This window comes from Xenopus laevis, chromosome 2L, assembly GCF_017654675.1.
Source record: "Xenopus laevis strain J_2021 chromosome 2L, Xenopus_laevis_v10.1, whole genome shotgun sequence".
Taxonomy (NCBI): domain Eukaryota; kingdom Metazoa; phylum Chordata; class Amphibia; order Anura; family Pipidae; genus Xenopus; species Xenopus laevis.
In genome coordinates this window covers 49,895,620-49,922,919 of record NC_054373.1, presented here as the reverse complement: position 1 = coordinate 49,922,919, position 27,300 = coordinate 49,895,620, and the positions used below count along the sequence as shown (strand labels likewise).

Below are 27,300 nucleotides of genomic sequence, written 5' to 3'. Positions count from 1 at the left end.
CCCAGTTTTTTTGGCCGCAGCCACTGAAGCACAGAGGCCAGAAAAAATATGCCATATAAATGCTGAAAATAGTCATTTTTTGCCATACGTTGACTCAACGTATATGGCAAAAAATGACTATTTTCAGCATTTATATGGCATATTTTTTCTGGCCTCTGTGCTTCAGTGGCTGCGGCCAAAAAACTGGGCAAACAATGCCTACAAGGTCAACGTCGTTGACCTTGTAGGCATTGTTTGCCCAGTTTTTTTGGCCGCAGCCACTGAAGCACAGAGGCCAGAAAAAATATGCCATATAAATGCTGAAAATAGTCATTTTTTTGGTCGCAGCCACTGAAGCACAGTTGCCAGAAAAATTATGCCATATAAATGCTGAAAATATGCATTTTTTTGGTTGCAGCCACTGAAGCACAGAGGCCAGAAAAATTATGCCATATAAATGCTGAAAATATGCATTTTTTTGGTTGCAGCCACTGAAGCACAGAGGCCAGAAAAATTATGCCATATAAATGCTGAAAATATAAATTTTTTGGTTGCAGCCACTGAAGCACAGAGGCCAGAAAAATTATGCCATATAAATGCTGAAAATATGCATTTTTTTGGTTGCAGCCACTGAAGCACAGAGGCCAGAAAAATTATGCCATATAAATGCAGAAAATATGCATTTTTTTGGACGCAGCCACTGAAGCACAGTTGCCAGAAAAAATATGCCATATAAATGCTGAAAATAGTCATTTTTTGCCATACGTTGACCTTGTAGACATTGTTTGCCCAGTTTTTTTGGTTGCAGCCACTGAAGCACAGAGGCCAGAAAAAATTAAACCAGTAGGGTTTGCACCCTAGTTTGTAACGGTGGCGGAGGGAGGAGGAGGACGCTAAAGGACAGCTGTGTGTGGAGTCATGAGGCTTGAAGAGAAGGACAGCTGCATAGAAGTCAGAACAAGTCTTCCGGCGTGCAGTAACCCTCCGAGATCCACCCCTCATTCATTTTAATAAAGGTCAGGTAATCGACACTTTTGTGACCTAGGCGAGTTCTCTTCTCAGTTACAATCCCTCCTGCTGCACTGAAGGTCCTTTCTGAGAGCACACTTGAGGCTGGGCAAGACAAGAGGTTCATGGCAAATTGTGACAGCTCTGGCCACAGATCAAGCCTGCGCACCCAGTAGTCCAGGGGTTCATCGCTCCTCAGAGTGTCGATATCTGCAGTTAATGCCAGGTAGTCCGCTACCTGCCGGTCGAGGCGTTCTTTGAGGGTGGATCCAGAAGGGTTGTGGCGCTGCCTTGGACAGAAAAACATTTGCATGTCTGACGTTACAGACTGGCCAAAGGGCTTTGTCCTTGCAGGTGTGCTCGTGGCAGGATTACTGGCACCTCTGCCCCTGGAATGTTGATGAGTTCCTGAAGTGACATCACCCTTAAAAGCATTGTACAACATGTTTTGCAGGCTGGTTTGTAAATGCCGCATCTTTTCGGACTTGTGGTATGTTGGTAACATTTCTAACACTTTATGCTTGTACCGAGGGTCTAGTAGCGTTGCGACCCAGTACAGGTCCTTCTCCTTAAGCCTCTTGATACGGGGGTCCTTCAACAGGCATGACAGCATGAAAGACCCCATTCTCACAAGGTTGGATGCAGAGCTATCCATCTCCGCTTCCTCATTATCAAGGACTGCATCATCCACGGTCTCCTCCCCCCAGCCACGTACAAGACCAGGGGTCCCCAAAAGGTCACCACTAGCCCCCTGGGAAGCCTGCTCCTGTTGGTCCTCCTCCTCCACAAAGCCACCTTCCTCCTCTGACTCCACTTCTGGCACCTCTCCCTGCGTTGCAGCAGGTGCCTGGGTTCGTTCTGGTGATTCCGACCAGAAATCGTGCGCTTCCAGCTCCTCGTCACGCTGGTCTACAGCCTCATCTGTCACTCGTCGCACGGCACGCTCCAGGAATAAAGCGAAGGGTATTAGGTCGCTGATGGTGCCTTCGGTGCGACTGACCATATTTGTCACCTCTTCAAAAGGTCGCATGAGCCTGCAGGCATCGCGCATAAGCACCCAGTAACGGGGGAAAAAAATCCCCAGCTGTGCAGATCCAGTCCTACCACCCAGTTCAAAAAGGTACTCGTTGACGGCCCTTTGTTGTTGCAGCAGACGTTCCAACATAAGGAGCGTTGAATTCCAGCGAGTCTGGCTGTCAGAAATCAAACGCCTGACTGGCATGTTGTAGCGCTGCTGAATGTCAGCAAGGCGTGCCATGGCTGTGTAGGAACGTCTGAAATGGGCCGACACCTTTCTGGACTGGGTGAGAACGTCCTGGAATCCTGGGTACTTGGAGACAAAACATTGGACTATTAAATTTAACACATGTGCCATGCAGGGCACATGTGTTAAATTGCCTAGTCTCAACGCTGCCAACAGATTGCTTCCATTGTCACACACCACTTTTCCGATCTGCAGTTGGTGTGGGGTCAGCCACCGATCGGCCTGTGACTGCAGAGATGACAGGAGTACAGATCCGGTATGGTTTTTGCTTTCCAGGCACGTCATCCCCAAGACAGCGTGACAACGGCGTACCTGGCACGTCGAATAGCCTAGGGGGAGCTGGGGGTGCACAGGTGTGGAGGAGGAGGAGGACGACCCAGCAGCAGAGTAAGAAGAAGAAGAAGAAGACGAGGTAGAGAGCGATGGAGGAGTAGAGGTGGTGGCAGAACCGCGTGCAATCCGTGGCGGTGACACCAACTCCACTGTTGTTGTTGAGCTACCCATTCCCTGCTTCCCAGCCATTACCAAGTTCACCCAGTGGGCAGTGTAGGTGACATACCTGCCCTGACCATGCTTGGAGGACCATGCGTCAGTAGTCATATGGACCTTTGGCCCAACACTAAGTGACAGAGATGCGGTAACTTGGCTCTGCACATGTTGGTACAGGTGTGGTATTCCCTTTTTAGAAAAAAAATTGCGGCTGGGTACCTTCCACTGCGGTGTCCCAATTGCTACAAATTTGCGGAAGGCCTCAGAGTCCACCAGCTGGTATGGTAAAAGCTGGCGGGCTAAGAGTGCAGACAAGCCAGCTGTCAGACGCCGGGCAAGGGGGTGACAGTCAGACATTGGCTTCTTACGTCAAACATGGCCTTCACAGAAACTTGGCTGGTGGCAGATGACTGGGAATGGGAACAGGTGGTCAAGGTGGAAGGCGGAGTGGAGGGTGGTTCAGACGGGTCAAGGAGAGCAGAGGTAGAGCAGTAAGATGCTGGACCAGAAGGAGTGTGGCTTTTAGTTTGCCTGTTGCCTTTGAGGTGTTGCTCCCAAAGTGCTTTGTGCTTGCCGCTCATGTGCCTTCGCATAGAAGTTGTACCTATGTGGCTGTTGGGCTTACCAAGGCTCAGTTTCTGACTGCACTCATTGCAAATTACAATGCTTTTGTCAGAGGCACACACATTAAAAAAATCCCACACTGCTGACTTTTTGGAAGTGTGCGATCTGGCGGTAACAGTAGAAGTTGGCGGCATTGGCGGCAATGGCGGGTGCGTTGGCCGGCTGAACACAGGTGCCGATACATGTTGTTGCCCTACTGATCCCTGCGGGCTGTCCTCCCTGCTTCTTCTAAGTCTTATTCTCCTACTGCCTCTCTGACTCTCCGTCTCTCCATCTGAACTACCCTCCTCTTGCTCTCTTCTACTAGGCACCCACAAAACATCAATCTCCTCATCATCATTCTCCTCAGATGCATCAATTTCTTCTGACACATCACAGAAGGAAGCAGCAGCGGGGACCTCCTCCTCATCACTCATTATGTCCATCTCTGTCGTGTTCTCTGCCAGAATTAAATCTGGTGTAAGGTCCTCATCTCCATCATCTTCTTCTGGCAATAATGGTTGCGCATTACTCAGTTCAAGAAACTCATGGGAAAATAACTCCTCTGACCCCAGTGAAGAAGGGGCACCGGTGGTGGAGGAAGTGTTACGTGGGGTGGCCATAGCAGTGGAGGATGAGGAGGATGTTGTGGTAAAGTTAGAAACGGTAGAGGATGGGGTGTGCTGTGTAAGCCAGTCAACTACCTCTTCAGCATTTTGGGAGTTCAGGGTCATTGGCTTTTTAAAACTGGGCAATTTGCTAGGGCCACAGGATTGCATAGCAGCACGGCCCCTAGCACGGCCTCTGCGTGGCGGCCTGCCTTTGCCTGGCATTATTTTTTAAAAAACAACAACAACAACAAAAACTCAGTTGGTTTTTCTGGAAACGATAATACACACAGCTAGATGGCGGGTTGAAGAAAACAGTGTGCAAATAATGCCTACAAGGTCAACGTATACACTACTACAGCGGTGGATACGGATTACGTAAAATATATTATGGCTGCTTGAAAAAAGTCACTCCGGTGTTTTTTCTGGAGACGGTAATATTATGGATATTTAGACAGAATGTGAACAAGGTCACACAGCTAGATGGCGGGTTGAAGAAAACAGTGTGCAAATAATGCCTACAAGGTCAACGTATACACTACTACAGCGGTGGATACGGATTACGTAAAATATATTATGGCTGCTTGAAAAAAGTCACTCCGGTGTTTTTTCTGGAGACGGTAATATTATGGATATTTAGACAGAATGTGAACAAGGTCACACAGCTAGATGGCGGGTTGAAGAAAACACTGTGCAAATAATGCCTACAAGGTCAACGTATACACTACTACAGCGGTGGATACGGATTACGTAAAATATATTATGGCTGCTTGAAAAAAGTCACTCCGGTGTTTTTTCTGGAGACGGTAATATTATGGATATTTAGACAGAATGTGAACAAGGTCACACAGCTAGATGGCGGGTTGAAGAAAACACTGTGCAAATAATGCCTACAAGGTCAACGTATACACTACTACAGCGGTGGATACGGATTACGTAAAATATATTATGGCTGCTTGAAAAAAGTCACTCCGGTGTTTTTTCTGGAGACGGTAATATTATGGATATTTAGACAGAATGTGAACAAGGTCACACAGCTAGATGGCGGGTTGAAGAAAACAGTGTGCAAATAATGCCTACAAGGTCAACGTATACACTACTACAGCGGTGGATACGGATTACGTAAAATATATTATGGCTGCTTGAAAAAAGTCACTCCGGTGTTTTTTCTGGAGACGGTAATATTATGGATATTTAGACAGAATGTGAACAAGGTCACACAGCTAGATGGCGGGTTGAAGAAAACACTGTGCAAATAATGCCTACAAGGTCAACGTATACACTACTACAGCGGTGGATACGGATTACGTAAAATATATTATGGCTGCTTGAAAAAGTCACTCCGGTGTTTTTTCTGGAGACGGTAATATTATGGATATTTAGACAGAATGTGAACAAGGTCACACAGCTAGATGGCGGGTTGAAGAAAACACTGTGCAAATAATGCCTACAAGGTCAACGTATACACTACTACAGCGGTGGATACGGATTACGTAAAATATATTATGGCTGCTTGAAAAAAGTCACTCCGGTGTTTTTTCTGGAGACGGTAATATTATGGATATTTAGACAGAATGTGAACAAGGTCACACAGCTAGATGGCGGGTTGAAGAAAACACTGTGCAAATAATGCCTACAAGGTCAACGTATACACTACTACAGCGGTGGATACGGATTACGTAAAATATATTATGGCTGCTTGAAAAAAGTCACTCCGGTGTTTTTTCTGGAGACGGTAATATTATGGATATTTAGACAGAATGTGAACAAGGTCACACAGCTAGATGGCGGGTTGAAGAAAACACTGTGCAAATAATGCCTACAAGGTCAACGTATACACTACTACAGCGGTGGATACGGATTACGTAAAATATATTATGGCTGCTTGAAAAAAGTCACTCCGGTGTTTTTTCTGGAGACGGTAATATTATGGATATTTAGACAGAATGTGAACAAGGTCACACAGCTAGATGGCGGGTTGAAGAAAACACTGTGCAAATAATGCCTACAAGGTCAACGTATACACTACTACAGCGGTGGATACGGATTACGTAAAATATATTATGGCTGCTTGAAAAAAGTCACTCCGGTGTTTTTTCTGGAGACGGTAATATTATGGATATTTAGACAGAATGTGAACAAGGTCACACAGCTAGATGGCGGGTTGAAGAAAACACTGTGCAAATAATGCCTACAGGGCAAATAATGCCTAAAAGGTCAACTTATACACTACTACAGCGGTAGTAAAATAAAAAAAAGTAAAATAAAAAAAAATGAATATTAAAAAAAAAAATTAAAGTTGGTGCTGCTGAACTACTAGGAGCAGCAGATTAGCACACCAGTCCCACTCCCCAACACTGCTAGACTAATAGCACTGGGCTCTTATAGTAGTAGTAGTAGTAGTAGTAAAACAACAAAAAAATAAATAAAAGCAGTCCTTACAAGGACTACTGTTATTGCAGCAGTCAGCAGATGAGATCAGAAGCAGGACAGCTGCCCACTGCAGCTACATACAGAGCACTGCAGTAGAAGGTAGATTACTAGCCAGCAAAGCTACCTAAGCTAAAATGTCCCTCAAACCCCTGCAGACTTCTGTCCCTCCAATAACAGAGCAGTATCAAAACGATTACTAGCCAGCAAACTTTCAACTGTCCCTGAAATCACTAACAGGCAGCAGCTCTCTCCCTACACTATCTCTTCAGCACACACAGGCAGAGTGAAAAAACGCTGCAGGGCTTCGGTTTTTATAGGGAAGGGGAGTGGTCCAGGGGAGAGCTTCCTGATTGGCTGCCATGTACCTGCTGGTCTGGGGTGAGAGGGCAAAAAAAAGCGCCAACAATGGCGAACCCAAAATGGCGAACGTCGCGCGACGTTCGCGAACTTCCGGCGAGCGCGAACACCCGATGTTCGCGCGAACAAGTTCGCCGGCGAACAGTTCGCGACATCTCTAGAGACCACACGCATTCATTTACCAGCCTCAAAGAAAAACAGGAGCTTAATTGACTAACATGAAGTAAAACAACATCTTTCATCCCATTTCACGATAAATTGTTTATGGTTTAGGCAATCTGATTCAAGTGCTCATATACTGTAAGTTGTTTACTTGAATGAAAGGGAAGCTGCAAACCACTGAATAAACTGTATGTTTGTTCTAGTGTTTATTCTATGCATTTATTCTATAACAGTGAATAGATCTTGTACTTGGCATTCTTTTAATCCCAAAATTAAGAGAAATTGGAGGTACTCCATATTTGTTTCCTATTGAATTTTGCTAAATTGTACACAAAAATGACTTGTTTCTAAAAAAACAAGACTCAATTGGTGCCACGGCTTTCAACTCTAGAACAAACTCACAAAACTAATCATTACTGACACACGCCGTTAAATCGATGATTTAACCATCAAAATAAAAATTTTCCAGCTTGGCGAGGCTGACACATCAATTAGATGGGCCAACCAAAAATTTGACTCTAAAGTGTAATAAAACAGATAAACATTTAGGGGCTGACTTATCAAAGGTCGAATGCTAGACTATTTTTTTTACCTTGAATGAACTCGAATGACCTCGAATGGCAAAATCCCAATTGTGCAAGTTGGAGTGCTGCAACCCAAAAACTGGAATTGATCGGGTTTTCGTCTGAAAAAAGTTGAGTTCTCGATTCCAGTTTTCGGGTCAAAACCCTCCAAAAAAACCTCTTCAAATGGTTCCAGGGACCTCTGCCATTGAATTCTACAAAACCCTGACAGGTTTTAGATGGTGTATTTTCAGATTCACGCTATTTCCAGGGTCAAGGTATATAAATTTAAAAAAAAAAAAAACTTGATCGATTCAAGTTTTTTTTTTTAACCCGAAAATGTGAGTTTTGTCCAAAAAATACAACTCGAATTCTTTAATTTTTATGGAAAAAACAACTGAAATTGTAATAAATCTGCCCCTCAGTGAAAGAATTAAAAGGCCTTGACATGTACTCAACCTTCCATTTGAGATTAAGTCTGGCTCAGGCTCACCCAGCTCACCCTCACAAAATATTGATGGCACTCCATTAGTATTATTTTGACCTTCACCAAACAGCTACCCTTTCTCCTTGCAAGCAGCAGGTAGCTTAATCCAATAAATCTGCCTTACACATCAAACACCGGGACGTAAGGGATAATCCCTTCATGATTAGGAAGTGAAACAAACTATCACAATCCTGAAGTATAATACTGCTCCCAGCCCAGATGGCATCTCTAGTGTATTATGAAAACATCTTTGACATTTTGAACCCCCATTTAACTACTACTTTTAACCATATATGATGAGAAACTCTTCATCCTAGGAATCTCTTATAGTGCAGTATTTTGTTATCCCTAAAGAGGGCACCCATGACAAATTCCTTAGAACCTCTGAACTTTTCCTTTGGTAACATTCCATAGTTACATAGTTACATAGTTAAATCGGATTGAAAAAAGACAAAGTCCATCAAGTTCAACCCCGCCAAATGAAAACCCAGCATCCATACACACACCTTTCCCTACTTTCACATAAATTCTATATACCCATACCTATACAAACTATAGAGTTTAGTATCACAATAGCCTTTGATATTATGTCTGTCCAAAAAATCATCCAAGCCATTCTTAAAGGCATTAACTGAATCAGCCATCACAACATCACCCAGCAGTGCATTCCACAACCTCACTGTCCTGACTGTGAAGAACCCTCTACGTTGCTTCAAATGAAAGTTCTTTTCTTCTAGTCTAAAGGGGTGGCCTCTGGTACGGTGATCCTCTTTATGGGTAAAAAGGTCCCCTGCCATTTGTCTATAATGTCCTCTAATGTACTTGTAAAGTGTAATCATGTCCCCTCGCAAGCGCCTTTTTTCCAGAGAAAACAACCCCAACCTCGACAGTCTTCCCTCATAATTTAAGTCTTTCACACCTCTAACCAGTTTAGCTGCACATCTCTGCACTCTCTCCAGCTTATTTATATCCCAATATATTGGAGGCCAAAACTGCACTGCATACTCCAGGTGAGGCCTTACCAGGGACCTATAAAGAGGCATAATTATGTTTTCATCCCTTGAGTTAATGCCCTTTTTCATGCAAGACAGAACTTTATTTGCTTTAGTAGCCACAGAATGACACTGCCCAGAATTAGACAACGTGTTATCTACAAAGACCCCTAGATCCTTCTCATTTAAGGAAACTCCCAACACACTGCCATTTAGTGTATAACTTGCATTTATATTATTTTTGCCAAAGTGCACAACCTTGCATTTATCAACATTGAACCTCATTTTCCAGTTTGCTGCCAAATTCCCAACTTAAGCTGACCATAGACGCAAAGATCTGATCGTACAAATCGAGGATTCGTACGATTTTCAGACCGTGTGTGGAGAGTCCCAACATTTTTCGACCGGCGCAGATCGGTCGTTTGATCGATCGGACAGGTTAAAAGATTTCTGTTGGCTGCCGATAATATCTCTGCATGTATTGCCGATTGTACAATTTTCAGAGGGAGACTGTCACTAGCTTTGGTCGGACATAACTTTTGTACGTTGCTGTCAGGGGCAGAACATTGGCTGACCTGTTCTTTAACTACTTTATGACCAGGGGCAGCTGGGAAATTGACAATATGTCTAGCCCCATGTCAGATTTCAAAATTGAATATTAAAAAATCTGATTGCTCTTTTGAGAAATGGATTTCAGTGCAGAATTCTGCTGGAGAAGCACTATTAACTGATTCATTTTGAAAAAATGTTTTTTTTCCCATGACAGTATCCCTTTAATGAAATAAAGGTTCTTCTTTGATCTTATACTGCGCCGAGGAGTTCCTGCAGTGTGCGTCCAAAATGTATTGATGAAGCTAATATAATCATAACAAGTACTGTCTTTTCACCAAGAGCGTATTATTATTATGGTGGTATGCTGGGAGTTGCAGTTCAACAACAGCTGATGGGGCCAGTGGCTGGACATCCTGGATGTATCTACTAAAACATTGTTCCACATTTATGTGTCTCTAATAATTTTCATAACTATTTTCCTCCAGGGGTTCCTTTGATGTTGTGGGCTACAACAAATGCTTTCTCTGCCTGCATTAAAAATTGCCCCTGTTAATATGACAGATAATTCTATTACAGTTTCAATAACATGTAAAATCATATTGGCACATGGATCCAGCTGTGTCCGCTCTTGTTTTCTATACCAGATCGTGACCACTGACAGTAAACATTTATCTGTTGTTGTTCAGGACTCTGTATGTAATGAGTTTAGTTCAAATATTTGATGTTTATTGTTACCCTTTATTTACATATCACCAATATACCCCACAGCGCTCTGCAGATTGGCAACAATTGCTCAGCTGTAGCCTTTCAAAAATACTTTTTTATTATTATTATTATTATTATTATTTTCTTCCAGATATTATAGTTTTTTAACTGTGAAGCGAGCAATCCCTCATACTTTCTCTAAATATATATCAATAATGTAGGCTTTTAGAATCCTGGCTTCAAAACATAATAATAATTACTTGCAATAATTACTATATCCCAGTTGCTGTTATTTGCATTTACCTTTTGTAAAATACAGTAAAGATCATGTATGTCCAAAAGTGCAGTTGCAGTCCATGCAATTTCCCACAGTCAGTTGTGCATAAAACAACTTTAAAGGACATGTAACCCCCCCCCCCCCACACACACACACACACATACACAAAAATGTAATCAGTCACAGCCAATGTTGCTGATAATGTGTCAGAGGGAAAATGGCCGCCGGGTGAGAGCTATTTGTTTCAGGAAAATGTGATGACGCTGGCAAATAGAGGGGGTATATGCAGTACAAATGATGTGGTTTGGGTGGGGAAGATATGCACAACTTATATACATGTTAGGAAAATGTAGCCTTTACATGTCCTTTAACGAAATACTTGTGTCAAGATGTGCTCCTTGCACGTCCTTATTGTTGTGTTCAGTGCTGCTCAGTCTTTTTCCTTCCCTTTTGAGCACTGCTGTGCAACTACAGAGCACCGGGCCCCCTACAGCAAAAAAACATTCGGCGGAGCACAGCACACACAGAATCTTTCTCAGGGCCCACACCCCTCCCTGCATGAGTGTGTGCCTGCCGACTGCGAGCAGATGCAGCTGGCGCTTATATTTTTGTAGTGTGGCTATTAAGGTAGTGGACCCCATGGTCTGGAGCCCTCTGTTAACCAGGGCCCAGGTTGCCATTGAAGGGAATCCTGGAGTTACCCCCCCCCCCGACAGACTTCTGTGCAATGGCTCCTGATTTGCAACTAGGGGGCAGATTTAACAAGGGTTGAATTGAAAATTCGCAATTTGAATATTTGAGTTTTTTCTATGGTCATAACTGTCAACTTTGACTAGGGAGTTATTCAAATTTGATTAGAGTTTTTCAAAAAATTCAAATTGAATTTTCGAGATTTATCATACACTGGTCCTTTAAGAACTCAAATTCGACAATTCTCCACCTAAAACCTGCAGAATTGCTGTTTAAGTCAATGGGGTATATTTATCAAAGAGTGAAGTTAATAGTGAAGTTCCACCACTAGAATGAAATTCCGCCACTCTCCATTCATTTCTATGGGATTTTTATAGGCGTATTTATCAAAGGGTGGATTTTCACTTCACCCATTGATAAATACGCCTTTCAATATCCCATAGAAAAGAATTGAGAGCTGTGGAATTTTACTCTAGTGGCAGAACTTCCCTTTTTGATAAATTTACCCTATGGGAGATGTCCAGGGATCAATTTGGAGTTGTTTGCAGCCTTCCTGACATCACGTTTTTAAAATTCAAAATCAAATCCAATTCGAATTCGATTCAAGTTTTCGGTTCAATCCTATTCACCCGAGTTTAAAAAATTGGATTTTTATAATAGATTTGCATTGGTCATATTTCCAGTTCATGGGAGTTTTATTTGACTCCCTTGATAAATGTGCGAATCAGATGCAACTGCACCAGGAGCTGTGCAATTTTATCAAGCGCATTGCCCCCTTTGTGTATTGTGGGAAAAAAACCATGGAGAAAACATCACTGCACTGGCAGAAATGAATGAAACATAATGTATTAAATTCCAGTTTCCTATTTGGCCACAATGTACCATTGAAAGTGTACATTACACAGCAAGCAGAACATATAAGCATTAGCACTCATTCCTGTATGAGTTTGGCATCCCCAGTCCCTGTGCAGCCACAATACATAACACAGTAGTAATCCAGTAATATTCTCATAATTGCTTTCGGAAATGCAGTTCTTATACTGACAGATACAGAAAGATAAACATCTTTTCCCCCTGTGGTTACTTGTGTTGCTAGGGGATTACTTGTACTAATTAAGTTGCACTATCATTCTTTGTGTTCTTGGGCAGAAAACCATTTATGATAACGGCTTTCAGTTCAAGCTAATATGTGTCGGAGAGGAAACACTGACGCAATCAGATCTGTTTCCCCTCATTCACCCTTCAGATCATAGGCCGTAAAGCCCAGGGTATACTGAGGAATAACCAGGCACCAGCCAAACCTTGACATGACTAATTAGACACTTGCTCATTGGTAACTTCCATATATTATTATTTTACATTTCCTAGCACTGTGTTCAAGGCTGTGCTCAGACTGATTATAGGTTTATCTAATTGATCATCCCACAGGCAAAGTAGCGGCATATTCTAAGGTCCACAATGTATATGCCCAATGTTTCTTATTATAAGTATGGAAAAAAGAACACACATTTATTTTAATGCCCCTCCCCTTTTCTACTGCATTGGTTAATGGATGTTCTCTGGTGATTGGTGAGTCTGGGATATATATCTACGTTTAGTAACGGAACCGCACACACTCCAGATTATGCAGTGGGGGAATGTACCTCTTTTATTATGCCACCAATAATCAAAGTTTTTGGGGGGAATACACACCGTCCCTTCATCAGGATGTGTGCGGTTGAAAAATTCATTGTGGGATATATATCTGACATCCCGGTCTGCCTTTTGTCCAAGCCTATGATTATGTGCCGGCACAAAACGAGTAAGGCTATGTATTGATACATTTTTGCTCTTAAATAAAGTTTTCAGTTTTTTTACAAGCCTGTTTGTGGAATCTGTTAGTGCCTGCTGTCTTTCTCCTTTCATTGGATACCTCCACCTCAAGCTGTAGGTCTGGTGCATGAGCACCCAGACCCCACGTATTACTGTCAGATAATAAACTCATAGGTTTTACACTGGTATTTTCTTTTTCTCTTTAAATGCATTACATATTTTGTAAAACCAAGAATGTGCTAGTGCATTATACCCCTCTAAATATAAAAGAAATGGACCTAGAAAAGTTGTGCTTTGTAATGTTTTATTTTAGGAGATCCTATGGCTCTTTGGACTATAGGATGCCAGCCAATCAGGAGCTAGGAGAGAAACATCAGCCTGTCTATGTCTGTGTCAATGCAGGGTTATGATTGGCTACCCTTCTCCTAATGTGCTTATGACAAGGACCATTAGGACACACCCACCACTCATTTGAAACACCGAAAGGGACCAGAGAGGATCTATGGTCAATTACAATAAAAGGGCTATTTTTATGATGATCATTTTGAGCTCAGTTTAAAACTACCACCATATAGTATTCATTTTTGCTCCCAAGATTAGGGGAATTTTATGCTGTGTGTCTCCTATAAAGCTGATTATTTCTCCTGATTATTTATAATATGACACATTTTAAATATTTGACCCTAACTGTAAACTGAAATGTAAGATTACATACCCATACCTCCCAACTGTCCCGTTTTTCTTGGGACAATCCCGATTTTGACAGCTCAACCTGCAGTCCAAGATTGTTACTAAAATGTCCTGACTTTCTCTTTGATCTCCTGCACTGAACACCCTGAAAAAGATACAAAGTTTCTGAAATGTAATTAAATAAAAGGCTTTTGGCAGAAAAATAATCGGCAGCTGCACTTAGATACATTTGTAACAATTTAAGATAAGATAAGAAAATTGTAGCTATTTAAGATAAGCAGGTGTCTTGGGAGAACTGAGACTCATAGTATAAAGGGCAATTCACCTTCATTAGCAAAACTGTAATTACACATAAAACCTGACCCTAAAACCCCCAGAAATGTGTTAAAACTTTCCATAACCTGCACTACGTGCGCCAGATCTTTTTGTCCCTCTTTCTGTTTTTCAAATGTTGGGAGGTATTCATCCCTGATAAACTGTATGCTTTTCCAACTATATAAGGGACCTTGTGTATGTACTATTTCAAACTGAATATTCACATTTTTGCCAGATCTTACAAGGCCCCAGTGCATCTGCTGCTCCTGGGATGGAGACAGTAATTAAACTCCATGGGAAACGTCAGTAATTCTGAATTAATTCCTGAATAAGTGTTACAGCTTGGTGCAGCGCAGGTCTGCCTGATCCTTCTCAGTAAGCTCATTCATACGCACTGTCTGACTTCTATATCAGGAACAGCCTGGAGAGAATAAAAAGGATTATCAGGAGCACAGTGTACTGAGCCAGAGACTGGGCCACCTCACTTGAATTCCAAGTGTTAACACAAAAACAAATGTACAGGTATACAATCTGTTATCCAGAATGCTTCGGGCCTGTAGTTTTCTGGGGTTTTTTTCAGTCATTTGAACCTCCATACCTTAGATCTACTTAAAACAGTTAAACTCTGAATAAATCCAATTGTTTTGCTGCCAATAATGGAGCTTAGCTTTCTGTATATTGGGTTTCTGGACAAGAGAGCCCATTTAATCTATTAATCATAGATTATCTATACATAATGTATCACTTATGTAAATGTGACAGGGCACTGAGTGCATGTAGCTAGTTATTGTGTAGATTGGAGGGGAATGCAAAGCAGTGGACTGGGGAGCTCAGGCTGCAGGGCAATCTGTATACATTGGAGGCAATGCTATTTTGGATGTTTTCAATACCCCTGGAACATATACAAGTATGGGACCGGTTATCCAGAATGCTTGGGACTTGGGGTTTTCTGTCATTTGGATCTTCATACCTTAAATGGGTTGTTCACCTTTCAAGCACTTTTTTCAGTTGAGTTGTTTTCACAGAAATGACGACTTTTTCAATTACTTAATTTTTTAGCTTTTTTCCAAAAAGTTTAATGTTTAACGTCCCTGTCTCTGGTGTTTGAGTCTGACAGCTCAGTAATCCAGGTGCACATTCTGAACTGTTACAATTCTGCAACATTTAGTTGATACATTTCTCAGAAACATCTCTGGAGTATTGCCAACTATTGTATCAATTCTAACAGCTGCCTGTAATGAAACCCAGAGATTCTGCTCAGCAGGGACAAAGATAAGAAATGTATCAACTAAATGTATCAATTTAGAACAATTTTCGAATATGACACTTTACTCTTCAATATTAGAAAAACAGTCGCACATATAAAATAGACAGTAATTGGAAAAAGTCTTTATTTCTGGTGATCTATCTGAAACCAACTGAACTGAAAAAATGTTGGAAGGTGAACAATCCCTTTTAAGGTACTGTTTTATTATTACAGAATAAAAGGAAATCATTTTTAAAGATTTGGCTTATTTGGATAAAATTGAGTCTTTCCGGAATTCTGAGCTTTCTGGATAACAGGTTTGCGGGTATCGTATCCAATGCCTGTAGTATCATAGTGATTAGCAGGCCCTACCTGCTATAACCTATAGGTTTCTTTCTGAAATAAGTTTAATAAATATATGAAAATGTTTGCTGCCTTAGTTGTAAATAGGGTTGCCACCTTTTTGGAAAAAAAAATAACTTCCTGTATTTTTATATTTTTTAAATTTTTCGCTATTAATAATATTGGCATCAAGTTTGGCATCATTTTTACCATCCAGTAAAATACTGGCCAGGTTGCAGCCCTAGTTGTAATCTATACAGAATTAGAAAACATATAGATGTAAGCTATACAGAATTAGAAAACATATAGTTGTAAGCTATACAGAATTAGAAAACATATAGTTGTAAGCTATACAGAATTAGAAAACATATAGTTGTAAGCTATACAGAATTAGAAAACATAGGGTGTTCCCCTGCTATCAGGAAGTAGGACATCTAAATAACATAGATCCAGCAAAGACAGGTGCTGTTCTAAAGGCAAAATGCAGCCCAGTTCTTTATAATTAAAAATACTCATGTATAGTTTGGTGTTTCCATTGTTTTTGCTGCTATTTCTGTATTAAGTTTGCCCTTGTGTCATCATCTTTTTGATTCAGGCTGACATCTAGTGGGAGGACTGTGAATTTCATAGGTGTTGAACCCGAAGCTTTCAGATCGACGACGCAGTGTGGAAAATATTTAGCACTTATGTAAATGTTATTTTTATCTTCTCCTAGAGGACATTTCCAGTTCCAAGTTGCTTTCTTTCCTCATAGGGTTTAGGCAAAAAAACACAAGGACGAGAGAATGATTGTTGTAGCCAGTGGGAACGTGCAGACCTAATAGAGAGAGAAGAATGAAGGAGAAGCGCTTGCAAACTGCCTTTCTTCCTGCATGAAAATTATGCTCGTTGCTTCTAGCAGCAGATACAAATATAGTTTAAGAACTGATAATTACCTTCTCTTTTTTTTTAATACCAAGTCTAGCCATTTTCGGTCTAAGAATAGCACCAGCTCTGAATCTGTTTTTAAACCTCTGCATTTCAGATATAGTTAGAGTCGGCTATTTATACTCCTTGTGTTGTCATTAACATGCAGAGGGAAGCTCCAGCTCTCATGTATTTTCCAGGAGAGCGTCTGAAGCAGGGCCACTGGATACTGTACTTACTACCATTCTGCCCAAAATGCTGAACTTGTCTCAGCAAGCAAAGCAAGGGGCTGATTCCTTAGATAATTCCTTTGTCGTTATTGAGTTTCGTTGTATTTTGTTATATCAGTGTCGCAACATTTCTATATTGCAGACTTACAGCTCTCGGGTTACAGTAGACCCCAAGTCTCGTTTTCTCAGAATGTTTACAAAAGTTTAGATTTCCCATCATTTAAGGGGTTGTTCACCTTTTAAAGGAAAATTAAAGTTTAATTAAAGAAGTAGGTCAGAAATGTTATACATTATGTTTTGGGCTTCTATACCGGTGCAAAGCAACAACAACCCTTTAGCTGTAAAGATCTGTGTCTCCAAAGATGCCCCAGTAGCTCCCCATCTTCTTTTCTGCTGATTTATTTTTTTCTCTCTTATAATGAAACCGTCCCTTGTACTTGATACAAACTAAGATATAACTAACCCTTATTGGAAGTAAAACCAGCCTATTGGGTTTGTTTCATGTTTACATGATAGTCTATTACACTTAAGGGTAGGGGCAGACGGGCAGATTCGGGGAGATTTAGTCACTTGGCGACTAATCGCCTCTTCTGCGGGGCGACAATCTCCCTGAACTGCCTTCATCCTGCCTTCCACTTACTTGAATGAGAAAACACCAGCGCAATGCACTCATGGCACTTCGATTTCCGAAATCACCCGAAGTGAAGCACCGCGAGTCCATTGCGCTGGCGTTTTCTCATTCAAGCAGAAGGAAGGCAAGATGAAGGCAGTTCGGGGAGATTGTCGCCCCGCAGAAGAGGTGATTAGTCCCTAGGCGACTAAATCTCCCCGAATCTGCCCGTCTGCCCTTAACACCATTTCTGATAAACAAAGGGATACAGTAAGTAATAAAGTTCTATACACGCAAACGCTGCCATTCAATGTATGACATTTGGCATGTCCCCCCTAGTGAGGCATATGTGTATAGAAATGAAAACTAGCCCCATTCCTGTACAGCAAATGAAAGAGGATGGTGGGCGGCCATAGATTTGACAAAACTGCTGTTGGAGCAGTAATTATGGGGTAGCATTTGAATTTTTATTGACATGGGGAAAAGGCCACATCTATGAAACATAAAGCTTTCCTTATGGAACGAGGAGGTGATTAACCCTCATCACTGTATTTGAGAGCAGGTAGCAGCCTTTTCTAATGGTGTGTTGATGCATCACTAAAGCTGGCGGTTGTACCAGTAGAACAAAGGTAGCTAAGTGCTTACTTCTCAGGATTATGATGCTGCACATTCAGGTGCATAGCTTCAACCTATTTCAATGCACTTTGGGAAAATCTTTGCACTTTGGTAATGCGCTCTTATCCAGTCACACATAATCTTCTTACTTCACTAAGTGAAACACGTAATGGCACCTCAGATGCTAATTTGCAGAAGAAATTGACTGCAGTAAAAGGGAAAAGAATTGTTTTATTATACTCCATTTCAAAAGTGTTTCTTCAGCTGCCGAAAAACAACTTTCAACATTAAAATAATCAGAAACCCAAAGTTTTGTTTGTTGTGGTTCAAGACTGTTATTCTAGTGGCCCCTGTACCAAGAAATGCTGGCATCACTGTGTCATATATTGCTGGGGCTACTGTGCTGCAATATACATGGGTTACAGTGTCATATATCACTGGGGCCACTGTGCTGTGATATACTTGGGTCACAGTGTCAAATATTGCTGGGGCCACTGTCCTGTGATATACTTGGGTCACAGTGTCATATATTGCTGGGGTCACTGTGCTGCAATATACTTGGGTTATAGTGTCATATATTGTTGGGGCCACTGTGCTACGATATACATGGGTCACAGTGTCATATATTGCTGGGGCCACTGTGCTGCGATATACATGGGTCACAGCGTCATATATTGCTGGGGCCACTGTGCTGCGATATACATGGGTCACAGTGTCATATATTGCTGGGGCCTTTGTGCTGTGATATACTTGGGTCACAGTGTCATATATTGCTGGGGCCATGTGCTGCAATATACTTGGGTTATAGTGTCATATATTGTTGGGGCCACTGTGCTGCGATATACATGGGTCACAGTGTCATATATTGCTGGGGCCACTGTGCTGCGATATACATGGGTCACAGTGTCATATATTGCTGGGGTCACTGTGCTGCAATATACTTGGGTTATAGTGTCATATATTGTTGGTGCCACTGTGCTGCAATATACATGGGTCACAGTGTCATATATTGCTGGGGCCACTGTGCTGCGATATACACGAGTCACAGTGTCATATATTGCTGGGGCCACTGTGCTGTGATATACACGAGTCACAGTGTCATATATTTCTGGGGCCTTTGTGCTGTGATATACTTGGGTCACAGTGTCAGTGTCATATATCACTGGGGCCATGTGCTGCAATATACTTGGGTCACAGTGTCATATATTGCTGAAGTCACTGTGCTGCAATATACTTGGGTCACAGTGTCATATATTGCTGGGGCCACTGTGGTGCAAAATACATGGGTCAAAGTGTCATATATTGCTGGGGTCACTGTGCTGCAATGTGCTTGGGTTATAGTGTCATATATTGTTGGGGCCACTGTGCTGCGATATACATGGGTCACAGTGTCATATATTGCTGGGGTCACTGTGCTGCAATATACTTGGGTTATAGTGTCATATATTGTTGGTGCCACTGTGCTGCGATATACATGGGTCACAGTGTCATATATCACTGGGGCCATGTGCTGCAATATACTTGGGTCACAGTGTCATATATTGCTGAAGTCACTGTGCTGCAATATACTTGGGTCACAGTGTCATATATTGCTGGGGCCACTGTGCTGCAAAATACATGGGTCACAGTGTCATATATTGCTGGGGCCTTTGTGCTGCGATATACTTGGGTCACAGTGTCATATATTGCTGGGGCCACTCTGCTGCGATATATATGGGTCACAGTGTCATATATTTCTGGAGCCACTGTGTCATAAAACTGAAATTTTAAGAATTTTTGATGCATACATTGCATTAAAAGTAAGTAGCCTTAAAAGTTTGTGTGGCTAAAACTGACAGGCATGGCTTAAAAACGTTGTAGAGTGTTAGCACACCTCCAATTTACATGGTACATATATTCTTATAAACGGAGCTTAGTGATGCCGCTTGAGTCATATGACCTTTTGAAAGTTGAGCATTATATAGTGAATAAAGTACCCCCTCTTGTAAAATATAAGGATATTATAAGTTACCGAGGAGTTTCATGACCATATACAGGTCGTGGAACTCCGAGGTGACTTCTGATATCCTCATATTTTGCAACAGGAGGTACTTTATTTATTAAAATACAGACGTTTTAGTGAGTCGCCGTTTATAACTGATGACATCGCTAGTCACTGTTTATAAGGATATAATTTGCAAGATATTCATGGCTTCTGTGTATTATGAGAAAATACTTCAATACTATAACAAAAAATGGAACTAAGTAAAACCTGTGCTTTCCATGAGCTGTATAAGAGCAGACTACAGTACCTGTGGCCTTGTGCCTGTATATGAACATTCTGCTGTGGTTTTTCCATCATTTCATTGAAACAAATGGAGGCCTCAACTGAATTCTCGTTTCTTGTTTTCTTTCAGCTTGAAAGTTATATTGTCTGGGAGGCCCCATGAAGGCACCATGGATATTTCTGGGATTCCGCTCAACATAAAAGATTTGGAACGTGTGATACTATATCTCCAGTCCAACTCAGAGCACGTGGAGAACGTGGAACTCTGTTTCACTGAACTCACAGACGAAATGTTTCTCCAGTTAATGCCTGTTATTACTTCCCTCCCACACCTCTCCACCTTATCTCTCAATGGAAACCGTTTGACAAAAGCCATCCTGAGGGAATTGACTGAAGCTCTGAAAGATCCCAAAAAGTTCCCTAGTATGACTTGGATTGACCTTGGAAATAATGTGGACATATTCTCTCTTCCTCAGACATTTCTAGTTAGCCTCAAGAAGCGCTGCCCCAAGCAGGGAAATTTGCCAACAATTCTAGAATTTGGAGAGGGGCAGCTCAATGAACTGGAGAACCAAGATGGGTCAGTAGAGAACCAAGAAGATGAAATTACAGGTGGAGTGTGTGAACACAGTTCAAAGCCAAAAAGCTAGCCGAATGCTTCCTAATATAGATATGTAATATTATGGCTACTGAGGTCCAAATCCGGCAAAACCAATTTTATAAAGCATTATTTCTCCAGACTTTGTATAGCAACCACCTCTAAAATGTGATTATTTTTCAAGGTGTTTTTGCCACTAGGAATTACTCTAATCAGAAATTTTGGGAGCAAAACACTGGCTTGCTGGGGATGAGTTAATAAGTAGGGCTTCAGATTGCTCAGTAGGCAGACAACCTGCAGAAGTTAAATATTGGCTTGGAAGAATTCAGGACAAGGTGACCAATAGGTGACCCTAAAGCTACTACAATACCAAGTTGTAATTCAGCTATAGCTGGGGGGCAGCAGAATAGAGAACCCCAAACATCTTCCCTTATGTATGCAAATAAACACATACACAGAACAGTGCATTTCTATTGTGTTACAGCAGAAAATGGAATGGAAACCAAATCAAAGAATGATTTCACAGCATCTCCTGTAATAAAAAGCAATTTATAAAATGCGATATAAGCATGGGGCAATTTCCCCCAAAATCTTCTCTAATCTCGGAGGATTTTGATCCCAGTTTCTCTGCAGTTGCAGCCTCTAGGTTAACTTTGTATACATCTAGATGCAGTTCTTCTCACTTATTTAAAGAGAAACAAAAAGAAAAGTGCATGGTGGTGATCCTCGAATCATTCAAAAAGAGGTGAAAAACCTGGCATCACAAAGTCAAGTCAAACAGACTAGGGGAAAAGGGGTGTTACTAAAAAGGTATTTAACAACCACAAGTACATCGTGCAAAGTGCAATTTCACACAAAAGTTGCCATGTTTTTTACACACAATGCAGTGACTTTTTCGCCCTATAATTGCAGCTGCAAAGGTAAGATGTACCTGACACTATTGCATTGCCCAATGCACACAACTTCAATTTGATACAAATTGAATATAGCCTCCTCCATATGTATAAAGTTATTATATTAGAGCAACCCATACAGAGGAGTGTAAATGTGTCCAGTGCTTGTAAATGAGCCTACAATGTCAGTAGATAATGGCAGATTACCTGGAAAGCTTAGACTTCACCTTCCTGATAGGTATGTGCCGACTGCCTGCCATGAGCCGTTTATTTTTAAGTCAAATATAGGCAGAAACAGATGGTGAAGGAGGCAGCCATTATTATCACTGCCGTTTTTCTGCATCTTAGCCGGAGTGAATATGACTAGTACCCGCATAGAGAGGAGCAACAAGGGACAGACAGACAGATACTACTGTGAATGTCAGTTACATTTACAAATAACTTCAAATCAATCAAATGTTTTTATTAATATATATTGGAAGATGCGTTTTATTATGCAATATATTTGGGTTTACTTTGCCTTTATGGTGTAACTTTGCACTTGCATAAAAACGCAACCTTATATTTCTTTGTGAAGCAGCGGCCCATCCATGTTATTGGACAATTTTGGAATAGAAATTGATTTTTGAGCATTTTTTCTGGGTACAGGATGAGGAGACCTAAACATATATAATGTGATATACCATGTATACCAATCCTCTGTTCATATGGGGGAGACAAATGGACCAAATATTGTAGGCTACTCAATTATAGATTTACTGTATAGAGTTCACTATTACTGTCCACATTATCCGTATAGTCCTGAGAGACTGGTTCAACGGATTTACTAGTCATTACTACTCTCATTATAACTACACTGTTTCTAACAAGAACAGTTTTATAACTCACACGTTAGTTTATAATAACTATACAAATGTATAGATGTACAGATACTCCAACAAAGCAACATGTTTACATTTGTATGTGTTTTTTTCCCAATAAAGTGCACAGTTTCAAGGTGCAAGTCCTGTGGGTCTTGACTGTATTTTATTTGGTCTTTTTCTAGCTACCGGTATGTGATCCGTTACCCAGAAACCTGTTATCCAGAAAACTCCGAATTACGGGATGGGCATCTCCCATAGACTCTATTTATTATTATTATTATTAACATGTATTTATACAGCGCCAACATATTTCATAGCGCTGTAAAGTCACACCAATTATATACATAGAACATATGGAGTTACATGGCAGGAAGGCCTTGTGCAAAAGAGCTTACAATCTAAAGGGAAGGGAATAAGACACAATGTGTGGGTGTGGGCAAGATCAGAATTAAGTGGGTGAGAGATGTAGTACTGTATGTAGTGTTGCATTTGGTACTTAAGCAGAGTGAGGGTAGGCTTCTCGAAAGAAGTGCGTTTTAAGCGATTTCCTGAAAGCAGAACGGTTGGGAGAAAGTCGGACAGACCATAGGAGAGAATTCCAGAGGAGGGGTGCAGCCCTTGCAAAGTCTTGAATGCGAGCATGTGAGGAGGTAATGAGAGAATAGTTGAGTAGCAGGTCAGTAGAGGAGCGTAAGTAAGCGGTTGGGTGAGTATATAGAGATGAGATCAGAGATGTAGGGTGGGGAAGAGTTATGAAGTGCTTTGAATGTCAGGGTCACTAATTTGAATGCGGAAGTGGACTGGAGAAGTGATAGGCTCTGGAGGGGAAGGCCAATTAAAAGAGAATTACAGTAGTCTAGACTTGATATGACAAGAGAGTGAATAAGAATTTTGGCAGCATCTTGGGTGATAAACTATCGTATTTTGCATATGTTCCTTAGGTGGAAGTGACATGATTTAATAAGTGACTAGATATGAGCAGTGAAGGACAGGGCAGAATTGAGGATAACCCCAAGGCACCGGGCCTGGGGAGAGGGGGTGATAGTGGAATTGTTAGCTATCATGGATATTTCCGGGATGTTCTGGTGTTGGAGGAAAGAGAACCATTTCCGTTTTAGAGAGGTTTAATTTAAGGTAGCGTTGCGACATCCAAGTAGAGATAGCAGACAGGCAGGAGGAGACCCGAGTTAGGAGTTCTGGGTTGAGATCAGGAGATGAGAGATAGATTTGAGTGTCATCAGCATAGAGGTGGTAGTGGAAACCATATGAGTTGATTAGTTTGCAGAGGGAGGAAGTATTAGAGGGAGAATAATAAGGGGCCCATGACAGAACCTTCAGGAACACCAACAAAAAGAGGTAGGGGAGATGATGCTACTCCATTGTAGGAGACACTGAAGGAACGATTAGTGAGGTAAGAAGAGAACCAGTCAATTCTCTAAGTTAAAAAATCACTTTTTATTCATCATAAATATTAAAAAAGTAGGCATACAGACCAACCGATACTCCGCCCTACGCGTTTCGCACCCACAGGCACTTATTCATAGGCATTACTGTTGTTACATTTGGTCACAAAATTTATACCCCAGGAAATCCCTCCCCAAACGTTAAAACCAATCACGTGCTGCCACCTCACGTCTCTTTTCTTAAAGCAACATACATATCAAATTGGTCCTATTAGCATTGTTTTTCTGCCTATACTCTGTTTCATCTCACAAACATTTTATTAGGATATCCACACTTAAACAAGTATTTAAATGGCAATTACTGCCCCATTATATTGTATTTTCCTCCTAATATTATTATCAATATATATCACATTCTCTTAACTGCCCCATATACTTCTATACATCCACCTCATTGTAGACATAGCTGGTCACATTATAATTTACGTAAAACATGTTACATCAAACTCGTAGTTTAACCCAAGTGGTAACCGAGTATGCAAATAAAAAATCCAAAAAAGTTCTCTTTTTGCTAACAACCCTTCTAGATTACCCCCTCTATTACCCAATCTTACTTTTTCTATAAAATTTCACCCTTAATACACTGTGGTCTTTTACTTTTTGCAGTTTCTCTGCCTCACTTTTATGCTGTTTATTTTCGATCCTTTTTTCTCATTCTTGTGCATATTTTGCATTTTCTGCATTTTATCGCATTTGGAGTGTTTCTTTTGTAACTTTGCACGAGATCCAGTGTCTTTGCCTGTCTTTGTTCCTTTAAAATGAGTTCTACTATGCTTGGTCCTAAAGATACATGAACGACTGCTCCCTATGTATATCCATCAGCCAGGATTTAAGGATGTCTAGATCCTCAGAATCTGAAGCTTTAAAAAACATATTTATTAAAGGGGAGCCCAACACAAACATAACTTAAGCTTTTTGAAAAGTAAACATAATTTCAAGCAACTTTGCAATATACATCAATTAAAAAATATGCAGACTTTTCATGATTTTTAATGGTTTGGAACAGTTCCCTAGGCCTAGCCCTTGCTCTCCTGCTGATCTGTCTGACTACTTTGCTGAGCTGGCTGACTACTGTTACTTTGTATCAACAGCCATCTGTCCTCAGCCTGCATCCTCCAAACCCCACAATTCCCTGCACACGTGATTTCAATAAGGAATGGAACATCATAGTGCAATGCATTGTGGGTTATGTAGTTCCTGCATGCTGTCTGTAAACTGTGGAGAAGTTGTTACAATTTGTAACATCAGTGTTTAGTCCCGCCTTCCCTGCCAGGATTTCAAATGATGCAGAAAGAGAAGAACTGTTAAACAGCTGGATTTCAGCATAGAAAATGGCATTTATTCATACTTTTTAAAGAAACCGATAACTGTGATGGGTATATTAGGGGTTTCTGTGTTATGTGAGCCTCTTTATCAAATTTTGTTTTGGAAGCCGGAGTTCCTCTTTAACTGCCTTAATCTGCTTGTGTAGCGAATGCTATCAAGGTCAGCTGATACTTAGACTAAAACGCCACTTGCTTAAAACACACAAAAAGCTCAGACTTGAAAACAAATGGTCGGTGCCACTATAAGTTTATTTCTGTCCAATGTCTCTGCAATTTCCCCCTTTTTTTTTTTAGCTGAAGATGTCATGGGATTGAATTTCAAAACAAGTGTTGCTCTGCTCATATACGTTAGTTATAAAGGGTTAATACAAGAAAAGTCTTTCTTCATGCAGTGATAATTGTGAATTATTTCTCCTTGGAGCCATACTGTTGAGGACAAGCCTATTATAACTGGAATGTAAAGGACTACTTTGTCTGATAGGAGCAATTAGGAATCATCAGAATTTCTGAATAAGAGTTGGCTGGATGTGTATGCTATCCTTGAAATGATCCTGCTGGCAGAAACATATGGGAGGAGCATTCCCAAATGATCAGATCATTATGATCGGTATTTTCCTAAATGAAACAGACAGAGGGAATTGCCACAGTTCTGTAAATGGGGGGATTTACTAAAAAACATCAACCTACGAAAAGAAAATGGAATGGAAAACGTCTTGCCTTCACAATCCCGTATTAAAACCACTCTTATATGTTCTATGTGTGCCTATGAAAGATGTAGCCCACAACAGGGCAAATGCAAGAAGCCATGAACCTTCCTCAAGCCCTGGGTGTTTATTGCACCAATAATGCAAACTTTCCAGCACACTCCTCATGCATGTAACTTATAAAAACGTCATGAATAAGATGTTGCATTATGATGCAAAAAACACACAAGGGTGATGCCATTTGTACTTGTGGGGTCATTTATTAACACTGGGCAAGTTTGTACCTAGACAGTGGGCCATGGCAACCAATCAAATGCTGGCTAAAAAAATATCTAATTACTGACTGGTTGGTATGGGATGTTCCCCAAGTGCAAATTTACCCAGTGTTGATAAATGACCCCCAATGTGATGCACCAGTTACGTCTTTTATACTGTCTATTTTTGGATGGTCGCCGATCCCTACCATACTGGCACCAAGTGGTATAGTTGCTGCAAAGAAAGTTCTTTTTGTGCTGTAATTTGGAGATAAGGATATTGAGGATAACTGGAGAATTAATCTGAATTGTCTGGATCCAAACTTCATTCACTGCCCTGCAAATTATACTTTCTTATTCTCTGTATCCCCTGCAAAAATTTGCCAGCCACGAAGTATGTGTGATGGGGGATGTTCTCATGTAGTAAGCAAAACGGCACACACCTAGCAAGTTCTGATTCTAGCAGGCTTCTTCTTCTTCTTGCTTCATAATAGAAATCTTGTAGTTATTCACACGGCACAATTCACACACCTCCAGCTGCCTACAGGAGGAACAATAAATGCTCATTATCACAGCACCAAGTTATTGCCTGGATGTCAGTGACCTCAATTGATTATAAAGGCGGGAAGGAAAGATGATGGAATGAACAACATGGGTCATATGTATTAACACTGGAGACAAACGTCAATGGTGTTGTTGCCCATAGCAAAAATACATTTAATAACTCACTTTTTCATGAAAGAACACCCCCTATTTCATGTTATACCCCTATATAGTGAGAATGAAATACTGGATCATCTTCAAGATGTGCCCGACACGTACAGCCAGTAGATCCAAAGAAAGCCATTCACAAACAAGGCGGGTTGGTGCTCAGCATCATCATAGGCTTCAAGCAGGGGGGAGGCCAGTCTTGAACCTACAATCACCACCCTACTGTCATTATAATGAAACTAATTATCTCCATTAATATCTGCTTTAAACACATACTCTAGGACGCCA

General features: G+C 41.1%; 1 protein-coding gene across 1 annotated transcript in view; it reads left to right on the top strand.

The window, feature by feature from the left end:
• The window catches only part of LOC108708044 (leucine-rich repeat-containing protein 75A), a 154,240-nt gene extending 131,552 nt beyond the window's left edge, over positions 1 to 22,688 (top strand). Inside the window, exon 4 of the mRNA XM_018246323.2 lies at positions 20,332 to 22,688. Coding sequence (XP_018101812.1) covers positions 20,332 to 20,851 — 520 coding nt within the window. The 3' untranslated portion in view covers positions 20,852 to 22,688. The remainder of the gene's footprint in view (positions 1 to 20,331) is intronic.
• The last annotated feature ends 4,612 nt before the right edge of the window (positions 22,689 to 27,300 follow it).